This window comes from Dipodomys ordii, unplaced genomic scaffold (genome assembly GCF_000151885.1).
Source record: "Dipodomys ordii isolate 6190 unplaced genomic scaffold, Dord_2.0 Scaffold24, whole genome shotgun sequence".
In the NCBI taxonomy this organism is placed as follows: domain Eukaryota; kingdom Metazoa; phylum Chordata; class Mammalia; order Rodentia; family Heteromyidae; genus Dipodomys; species Dipodomys ordii.
In genome coordinates, this window is record NW_012267240.1 from 12,698,036 (window position 1) to 12,709,517 (window position 11,482).

An 11,482-nucleotide genomic window follows, 5' to 3' on the forward strand; every position below is an offset into this window, starting at 1 on the left:
ACGTAGATCTGAACTGTTCATAACTCCTATAGCATTTTTCCAGTATCTTTAAGTAATTGCACAATGAGGCTTGAATTCAACGTGCCAGTGTATGAGAACGACGCATCCTGAGCAGTGTCACTCCTTCCATTGTTCTCCCCCTTCTCTTCCAATGCACTCCGCAATTTACTTCCCATGCACTCCTGCACTTACCTGGTTCCACTTTCACATAAGTACTTTCAATATTATGACTCTATTTGCCCAGACTCTCTCTCTCTCTCTAATTCATCTGCATCCTCCTCTTACATCCCCCCTCTCCAATACATGTTCTGACTTCCTCATTTCTTCATTTTGTTGTTCATAGGAGTTACACTAGTGGACTCCTTCCCTGTTTATATCAGGACTCTTTCTATCATAGTTTCATCAATTTGTTTGTACATATCTTTAAGTGACCCTATAAATTTTTTGGTATCATGTTTGAAACATTTCAAGGGAAAGCCTATTTAACCATTCACAGGGAAACATTTTCTAGAAGCTTTTTGTTTTTCTTTGTTTCTTAACATTTTATTGTCAAAGTGATGGACATAAGGGGTTACAGTTACATACATAAGATAGTAAGTACATTTCTTGCCGAACTTGTTAACTCTATCAAAATACTCCCCCCCAGATGAACAGATGAGTAAGAGCAGACATAGTAAAGCTTTTCTTTGTACTTAACCCTGCTAAAATCTAGTAAGTAGATGAAATGCCCCCATTTAAGCTTTCCAGAGCTAGCAGTCAGGGCATGATAATCTACCTGGATGCCGGCATGCAGTGGTGAGCCAGGCCCCCACTCAGCATGCAGTGGTGAGCCAGGCCCCCACTCAGCATGCAGTGGTGAGCCAGGCCCCCACTCAGCTACGCAGTGGTGAGAGGGATCAACTGGTCCTATAGTTGGCAGGTGCGAACATGGGAGGTTTCAATTAAGTACATTAAGTACACTTTTGGGGGGCAGTGTTGAGGTTTGATTTCTGGCCCAAATCTATCCATGTTCCCAGCCTTTAAATGCACTTTTTAAACTGGAGTTTTTGTCTTTTTTTGTTGTGTTGGTACTGGGGATCGAACCCAGGAAGTTGTCCTTGCTAAACAAAGTACTTTGCCACTGAGCTACATCCCAGCCCCTTTAAATGCACCTTTGACTCACAATATTTTTAGTTTAATAAAGGATTTACCAGGTTGCAGCCCCTGAGTGTAACCATGATAATGTCCAATTAAAGCAGCATAACATTGCTTTGACGTTGCTATATTACATTAAACCAGCATGTACATTAGCTGAGAACCCATTAAGACAACAAACAAAAGAGTTTTCTCATGTGTCATTGATATAAGAAAATGAGTAGAGACCTCAGGAACTGGAAAATATAACAACACTTGGAGGAAAGATTAGAAGTGAGTAAAAGCTTAAGCAGTAACTTCTAAAGAGATTTATTTCCTTCAATCATTTATGAAATCTTAGGTATGAGTCTTTTTACTTCCCCATCTCCTTCCTTTATATCCATGCCCTGAACAAACACCAAAGCAAGCACGAATGAAAACATACCTGTTGGGAGAGGTCCAGCCAATTCTTCCATGTTATGGTGTGATGATAGACAACTTTTCGTGAGTACGATGTCATCAAGGGCGATGTTGCCATGGTAACCTTTCCCAACTGTGCCTTCAAATATGAGTCGGAAATCTTCATCACCAAACAATGGCAATTCTTTCCTCTGCCAGAAATTGCCTTGTTCTTTAGTGAGGTTAAGGAGAACTTTTGTTTGGTTTGAGACTGATACCTGGATCAAGGCAAGGGCTCCAAGGCCACTGCCATACATGTGACAATGAAAAATGATCTGCAACCAAGAAGAGGAAGGTGAGATAGGATGAGTGCAATTCATTCAATTTTGCTTGTAATTATATCACAGTACTCTTCTTTTACTACCAGGAAAGGAAAATTAAACTGCACAGTCTGCCCTTCAGTGAGGACTTTAATACCCAGGGAAGTTGGGCTGTTCTTGAATGATATATTGTGACATACAGAAGATAATACAGAGATAGTACAGTAAGTGTTTTTTAGTTTGTTTGTTTGTTTTTGTTGTTGTTCTTGTTGGTCTGGAGGCTTGAACTATGGGCCTGGGTTCTGTCCCTGAGCTCTTCAGCTCAAGGTGAGTGCTCTACCACTTGAGTCACAGCGCCACTTCTGGTTTTCTGCTGGTTAATTGGAGGTAAGCGTCTCATGGACTTTCCTGCCCTGGCTGGCTTTGAATCATGATCCTCAGATCTCAGCCTCCTGAACAGTTAGAATTACAGGAGTGAGCCAACAGCACCTCGTTAGTACATTAAGTTTTGAATTTAGTCATACATGAGTTCAATTCAATTTCTGTGACTTCCAAAAGAAAGATTCCTCAAGGGTATGTTTTGAATATTTCCTCCAAAACTCATGTGTTGATAATTTAATCAGCTATGAAAAAGTGTGGGGAGATGGGAGTTTATGAAATCACTGGGGTCATGAGGGCAGTGCTTTCATGAATGCATTAGTGGCATCATTGTGAGACTGTGCTCATTATCAAAGGAACAAGTTAAGCCATTTTCTTAAATCATAAAATGCTCTCTTGCTTGCTGCACACATTCTTGTACTTGACACACATTTTTACTCCTCCAAGATCCTCAGGGCTCCACTATGTATAGCAGAGCCACAAGAATAGCAATTCTCTACATATTCTTTGAAATAACAGAAAACAGACTTTATAAAAGAGCAGCCTTAGGAATTTTTCCCTGAGCAGAAATTGATAAGTATTTTCAGGGATTAACATTTCAATGTGAGATGTCAAAGAATGAGTTTACCTGATTCTTAGTCACTGTTACACAGCAAGAGGAAGAGAAAGACAATTCTGGGGGAAAGACTTGTACATATTAGGAACAATAGCAATTCTAAGCTTTGTAAAGCTCTTTGTCTAATGAGAATGAGAGAAAGTGATTATGGAGATGATCTTCACAGGACAAAAAAAACCCATCATTGAAACACTGGTAATAATGCATGCCATATTCCAGAGAAAGGAAAAATGAACGCGTTGAAAAGAGCACAGGATGTGACTAAGGAATATAAGCAGGACTCTGATACAGAAAGAAAAAAATAAAACAGGAACAAGAATAGGGGAGTTAATTCAAATTTCCCAGCTCATGAAATCTTCAGGTATGTTCAATGGTACAAAATATCTCTTAGATGGATTAATATTTCTAATATATTCTCTATAATTATTTGTTTGGGCACAATTGAAACCTAAAAGCTTGGGGCCACATCAGCTGGCACCATCAGTGTGTGTGGGCCAGTACTGTGTGGATGGCCTGCAGCCCCAGAAATGGTCTTCCATGCCTTCATTCACAAGGCATGCTCAAGTCTCAACTAAAACTTCTCTGTCTTCAGGTTATTTTCCAAATAATGCCTGCAAGTTAACATCCACACCCAAACAACCACAACTGTTGTTCTCGAAGATAATGATGGATATCAGCAGATATAACCTAATCACAGGGCAAGAATGAATAGAAAGGAAGGTAGGAAGCTAGGAAGGTATCTTTTACTAGAAATTTTCATTACTTGGAGTTTTTATTTCTTTTCCCATCTTTTTTGTTTGCACTCCTTCAATTCTCCATCCACCAAAAAAGGTAAGCTTTCATTTTTTTTTCTGCTTGAAAGTTTTGCACAAAGAGAGGGACAGAGATGTTGCTCTTGAAAATCTGTGAGCTCAGTCTACTTAGCTGATATACATATTTGTCTTTTGAGAGGCACGATAATTTCTATCACCTTCCTTTGACATTGTATTCAATCAATATCATAAATATTAATAAATGAATCACCCATCCCTAATAATATTTTTGACATTTCTTCAAAAGGGTCTTTTTCTTCTGGTGCAGATGCTTTTATCAGTGAGGACTGTATTTCTTGGACCAAAGGAAAACAGGAGATGGATAATGTTCTTAGTTACCATGGTATGAAAAACATTCAAATATTTTCAAGGGATGTATGTAAGTAAAAAATGCTTAGGAGTCAAAGTGGAATTTATATAATTTATGTAAGAATTTATATAAGAACATATCATATTTAATTAGATTTCTAAGGCTGAAATTAATGTGCAATTTTCAGAAGTTTTGAAGGTATATAGAGCTAAATGTACAGACATATAGTGAACATGTAACAAGAACTGCTCATTTAGAAGCAAACAAAATCATATAAAAATGTTTGAGAACTTGTGGCTCACACCTATATTCCTAGCTACTCAGGAGGCTGAGATCCGAGGATTGCAGTGTCAAGACAGACCTGTCAAGACAGTCTGTGAGATTCTTATCTCCAATATCTCCAATCAACACCAAAAGGCCCGAAGTGGAAATGTGGCTCAAGTGCCAGAGTGCTAGCCTTGAACACAGCAGTTCAGGGACAGCACCCAAACTCTGAGATCAAGTCCCAGGACTTACACATACACACACACACACACACACACACACACACACACACACACACACACACACACACACACACACAGAGGCACACATACATGCACACAGAGAGGCACACACACTATCACACTATCTTTGGTTACAACTGAACTTACTGCCAATTTTCATAATAGTCTGTGATTGTTTGAATCTGAATTGCAGATTAAATTCTGTCCAAAATTCTTATCTGGTATCTTTTCTCTCTTTCAGAAAATCTTTTCCCTTCTAAGACTGGAGGTAGAAGTGTGAGAATTAAGCTGTTAAACCCATGCAAGATGAGACAACAAAACACCTCAGAAAAAAGCTCATGTGAAATTCATGGATGGTGAATGCACATATACAGATATTCTAACTTAGAGAACTTAAATAAAGCATAATATTCTAACTTAGAAAACTTAAATAAAGCCCATGTCATGTAAGCATCTCCTAATCTGACTTGATCTGCTAATAAGTATTTACATGTAATCTATTTTCTTTTTGGTATTCAAATATTGGAGTAAGCTAAAGCAAAATACATGTGAGAACATCTTATGGAGATTTTCTCATCATAAATATAAATAAATGGCATGCTTTTTTATGTACCAGTCTCTTATAGCCAAAGTTTGTATGGAATAATATCTGAATGTTTAATTTGTATTATATGTAAAGGTAAAAGTTCCTAATCTGACTCAAAACTTTTCATAGAATTTAAACAGTATCACAGATAATAAATACAATGGGAACCTTTGCACATATGTATATCATATGCAACTCTTTAGCTCATAAAGTCTTTGATATATTTTTTAATTCTACAGATATTTCTTAAACATTCCTAAATTAAGGACCACATGATACTTTTTCTTGTCTATAAAAATTCTAGGAGATATTGAATTATGTTGCTTGTTTTTTTAATTTTTGTGGGTGGAGGTAAAATTCTTATGGTTCCAATAAATCCAAAGGAAATGCAACTAGTATTATATTATTTTGTGTTAGTCATGCAAATAAAGATGCAAGTTTCCATTGGTTTCTAAAACCACAGTATCCATGCATTTTTTTTGTAAGAGAAATTCTTTCAAATGCTATTATAAAATGAATGGACCTGAAAAAAAAATCCATCAAGTGAAGTACATCAGGCCCAGAAAGACAAAGGACATGTTTTCTCTCATATGGGAAAGCTAGATCTAATTGACAAATATACCAGTAAACACATACATGGTTGTACGCAAGTGTACACCAATGTATAAACAAAACTGGGTTTTTGCAAGAATTCAAGCAATGTAATTCCTTAGAAAAATGAACTCTAAGTGAAACAGGTAACAAGAAACTAGAAGTTTACAAGAGAGGAGTAGACAAATGAAGAGTGGAAGGGGGGAAATACAGTCATAATATGTAATGCATACCCTATGAAACTAGGAAATTTGGGGGGAGGGGTTCGGTTGGGACGAAAGAGCATGATGAAAGAAGTGACATCCATTTGCTGAATGGAAAATCCTTTGTACTTTTACTTAATGATAATAAAATATAATTAAAAATAACTTCAATTTTTCCAACAATTATTGCTTCATTTTTATCTATTTTTTTCTTTTCTATGACCTATACCTAATAAGTCCAAACTCATACTGGTTCTGGCTCAAGGCATTCTATTTTCTATATGTAACTTGATGAGCAATTGTGCACAATACTGATTTTTCCCAATACCTTGCAATCTTTGCTTCTCCTACTTATAACTGGGCTTGATAATCTGGCTGTCCTCATGGGCTTCTGTGGGAAAAAGCTCTTTATAAGAATGTAATATCCAGATGAATTTCCCATGGTGTGGTCCACTGCTGGCTCTGGACTTCTAGCTGAGAGGCTGCTAGCTTTCAGACTCCAGTCAAAGTCATCATCCTGAACCTGCCTCCAGGCACACAGGTCAAATTCAAAATCACAACGCCCACTGGAGGTACCTGAAAAACATGTCCACATCTGTGTTAGAGAGAAAGGACACTGGCCGTCTTCATAGTACGCAATTCAGCATAACAGTGATCGTGCCCTATCATGTAATTATCAGGACACCATGAAGACTATCATAATAGCAATACTTAAATAGAATATTTTAGTTCATTTTACCACAATCTAGCTGTAGCCTCAAGACTGCTCAGAAATATTTTTCTTATCCAAATATCTATTTAGCAATATAATTTATTACTTCTCACTTTCCATCTTTATTTCTCAGGTCTTGGTAGAGAGTTTAGGAAGTTTACTGTTCTGTAATAAGGTTTAGCTTCCCTAAAATAAGTTATCGTTAATCATTTTAATTACTTTTTAGAACAGTAATTTATATTATAGATGAGAAAACTGTGGAAGAGTAAAAGATGTAATAATTTGAATTAATTTATTGTAGCAATTTACAAAAATTAACTATGTTATGCTGCATTGAATATCAAAGTAATTCCCAGGTGTTCTTTGAGTGTTTTATTATTCACAAATTGCTTAAGTTTCTTTTCCCTCCAATTCCTGGGTAGCAGAAATTTCAAGTCATCCCTTTATAAGGCTGCAATCACCTAGTAGTGGTAGTGAAAATGTTATAAATGTTAACATTTAATTGTTTTAAAACTTTGATTGCCCTTATTTTTAAGTAGGTATGGTCTCAAATTACCAATGACTGAATAATAATGACAGAATAATTTGATAATAAGCACAAAAATTTCTTGTTTAGAACTATTTTAAAACCTGAATTATTTTTTTTCCTTGGGTAGTAGCACTGAAACAAAAATTATACTTATATATGAAATAAGGTACAAGCTAAAAGTCTTGGCAACAACCTATTATAGCATGCTAATAAATAAAGATGTCTCTTAATTACAGCTCATTTGAATAGCTGCTCAAATATTTTAAGTTAATTTTATCTAGATAGGACTAAGAATGATTCTTTTCCCCCCATGAAACCACAAAGGCCCCAGTTCTCCAGCAAACTGGTCACAGGAGAATAATACATCATTTTGCAGAATCCATAGCACCTCTTAGATAAATGATTTACCTCATCCTACCAAACCAAACAAACCCTAATAATTTCCAGGTTCTGCTATGCCTTTGCTTTATGGTTTTAACATTACCATGACCAAAGGCCATGCTCAGTTGATTACATACACAAAATAAGCTCCAGGTGCTTTGAATTCCCATACCATTTAGGGGTGGGTGTAAAAAATTACTAAAATGAATGTCAATTTCATCATACCAACAGCTAAGGAATCACCCAACAATAAAATATGACTTTAGATGTTATAATTTTTTTTGTCAGTTGTGAGGCTTGTCCTCTGGACCTAGACACTGTCCCTCAGCTCTTCAGCTTAAGGCTCTACCACTTGAGCCACAGTGCCACTTTTGGCTTTTTCTGCTTATGTGGTGCTGAGGAATGGAACCCAGAGCCTCATGCATGAAGGCAAACACTCTACCACTTCCCAGCACAGGACTAGTACTTTTTAAAACTGGTTTAACAATCAGGTTCCCCAAAAAGGCTCCACATAAAGCTTGCCTATGACCCAGCAATCCCACTTTGGGGCATTTACTGGAATGATCACAAACAAGGCCATACCAAAGCTACCAGCACAACTATGTTTATCGCAGCAACATTAACCATAGCTAAGATATAGAACCAACCCAGATGCTACTCAGTAGATTAATGGATCAAGAAAATGTGGTATATATGCACAATGGAATTCTATGCCTCCATCAGAAAGAATGACATTGCCCATTTGTTAGGAAATGGAAAGACTTGGAAAAAATCATATTAAGTAAGCCAGGCCCCAAGAAACATAGGTCCCATGGTTTTCCTTATTTGCAATAACTAGTATATGTCTGAGACAAGCAGAAAAGGTCAGATAAAATGATGTTAAGCGAAATGAACCCCAAGATAGGGACACAAGTGGTTTTTCTCTTTCTTGCTATTGTTTCGGATGTATTTATAAGGTATATGTGATTTTTTGTTGTTTGTATGTCCCTCCCCCATGGTATAACCCATTTTCACTGTATTTGATGTTGGTATAATTTGTGGAGGGGAAGGGAAAAGCAAATTGTTTAAATAGGGATACAGATTGACCCATTGCAATGAGATGTACAAGACTCTATGTCGAAAAATGAACTTTACAATTTAGGTTGGAATGGGAGGTGGAAGGGTTGGGGTTGGGGGTGGGAGGTGTAGCTGAGGAGGTGGAAGGGAAGGATGGTAGGGGAAAAATAAAGGAGGAGGCAACAATGCTTGATAAGAAATGTTCTCATTACCTTGCTCATGTAACTATATCCCCTTTGAACAATATTTTCACAATAACAAACTTAATTAAAAAACTGGTTTAACAATCAATATTATTTCTACAGTTTCTAAGAATTAAGGAAAAATTCTCATAATTCCTCTGATTAAATCTAAAACATGACATTTTCTATCCAATTACTAATTCAACTTTAAATTTACATTTGAAGTACATTTTAATATATTCTTTCCTAGAATAGACTGACATGCTTATAGCTTCTTTTAAATACTAACACTAAAATTCTCCAAAGTCTTCTTTCAGAAGACTTGGAAGTATATTTCACTCAAATAATATTAAATTCCAACTTAACACATCATTTATTTGCATTGGCTTAAAATTATAAAATGTAGTAAAATCATTGTCCTTGAATTGGTAACTTTTGCAGAATGTAAATAAATACACAGTCATCATAAAGACAAGCCTCTTGAGAAGCTATATGTAAAATGTGTGTTAAAATAGATTAGGGTTGTTTAAAAAGAAAATGTATATAAATACTGCTACACAAATCTTGAAATACAAATTATATTTTTCTTGTATTTCTAACAGAGTTTTGGAGAAAGTTTCCTTGGTTTAATTCTGGCATTTCAATGAAGAAAACAATATATGTGTATTTGTTGGAATTTTTTATCACTAGAGTGAGAGAGAAAAATTTCACATTTTATATTTCATCATTCATCAGAGGTGCCAGGTGAAAAAAAATGTAGCAAATAGTTCTCTGAACAAATGTCAATTCTTGGCATTCCATGGTGCAATTAATACCAGTGCCAGGCAGGTGTGCCATAACGATGGAAGACATGGTCACTTTTGTCTACAACGTTTCATCAATTATATTCTACCTTTCCACATGCCATAATCTACCCACGGATCAATACTTTTACAAGTACAAAATACTGTTCCAATTTGAAAGGTGTGGCTTTGAAAGACCATCATCTAATTAGTTGCAAGATCTTACAAGATCAAATTCTGAAGGAAAAAAAAGAGGTCTCAACATTCTATTCATTTACTTATTCAATATAAATTTATAGAGTATAGTCTAGAAACTAAGTACACTCAGGAAATTAAGCAGACTAGAAATGGGCTATTGGGTGCTGAACATGCTGTGTGCTAGCTTTGTTTATATGTATCTTTTCCTTTAATCATCATATCATCTCTATAATGATTATTTTTATTTCAGCTGATAAAATGCTGAAGTTCAGCAACACTACATTTTAAATAGTAGAGCTGTGTGCTGAGGAATGATGTACCACAGTGACTCTAATGCTATTCCCTTTTGAATTTGGTTTGTAGCAGAAGTGAACTGACAAACAAGAAAGTGCAGATAAGAGATCTTCTCCCTCTTGGTTGCTCATGAAGAGGCAGATGGCCTCCATTATTACAAATTACAAATGTGATTGTTACTTAATGGAGGCTCTCTGGACTGGGCATGTGAACGTCAGTTCCATCCATTCTGCTTAGTTATTCTTAAAGTAGCATTATGTAATTTTCACTTGTTTAATTGTTTATATGAATAGCAAATTTCCCATGGCTGTGAACTTGCCATTTGAATACAAAGACTATGAATTCAAATAAATACTATTACTCCTATAAGTGATATCTGATTAGTCCTATAACTGTTTAAAATATAACACATCATGTTAAAGCCTGTGAAGTCTTTTTCACAAGATATGTACTATTTCTACTCAAAACAAAATATATTCCCCAAACTAAGAAAACTTTTTTTTGGCAGAACTATTATCTCTTAGAATATCAGATTAATGATATGTCTTAGTATGTTCTTGAATTTAATATAAATACCCTCATGATTCCAACATTAGACAGAGCATCATTAGTATGTTACAAAAGTAATGTTATTCAAACTGTAAAACATATAGTTGCTTCATTTAAATATATAATTTCAGCAATTACCAATTAACATTTTTCAGAGACTTATTTCGTTATATTTATAAAGTGTTATATTAAAATATTATTGAAATGTAACTAGACATTTGTATAAAAGCGAATGCCAGTACATTACTGATATTATTTTGCTAGTATTTTAAGCTTTTTTGATTTATATGCATAGTGAGTAGGAACTAAAGTTTTCTTGCCCTTTTTAGTTTTTGAAAGTTTTATTATCAGTGATATAAAGCCTTCATAAAATAAAGTAGATCATTTTTGATGGCTGGAATCTTTGCTTTGGTCATAACAACTTCATTAAAGCTTGCTAGAACTCAACAGTAGCAATCTCAGGAGACAAAAATCAGATGACATTTGTTGACAACTCTCTTTGATAGTTAATGTTCTATTCAAATGACCTCATTCTTTTTTTCCCCAATCTTTTCCTGTTTAATGGTATTTGTATCAAGTATCATTTTTATAAGATTGCATCATCAATAAATGATTGGTTGACTTTTTTATTGTGAAAATACTGTACAGAGGGGTTACAATTACATGGGCAAGATAGTGAGTACATTTCTTAACAAGCATTGTAGCCTCCTCCTTTGTTTACCCATCCCATCCCTTCCTATCCTCTCCCCCCAATCCCCCCTCCCCCAGGTTGTAAAGTTCGTTTTTGACATGACAATTTGTACTTCTCATTATTGCAACAGGTCCACCTGTATCCTTATTTAAACGACTTGTTTTTCCCCTTCCCCTCCACAAATTATACTGACATCAAATACAGTGAAAGCAGGGGTTATACTGTGGGGGAGGGACATACAAAGCAACAAAGAAATAATTTTATAATTGCGTTA

The 11,482-nt window shown here is 35.5% G+C and overlaps 1 protein-coding gene across 1 annotated transcript in view; it reads right to left on the reverse strand.

Annotated features, from left to right (window-relative positions):
• The window catches only part of Malrd1 (MAM and LDL receptor class A domain containing 1), a 504,118-nt gene that overhangs the window by 269,722 nt on the left and 222,914 nt on the right, over window positions 1-11,482 (reverse strand). The window contains exons 25-26 of the mRNA XM_013014599.1: window positions 6,163-6,410; window positions 1,559-1,847 (exon numbers count right to left, since the gene is read on the reverse strand). Coding sequence (XP_012870053.1) covers window positions 1,559-1,847; window positions 6,163-6,410 — 537 coding nt within the window. The remainder of the gene's footprint in view (window positions 1-1,558; window positions 1,848-6,162; window positions 6,411-11,482) is intronic.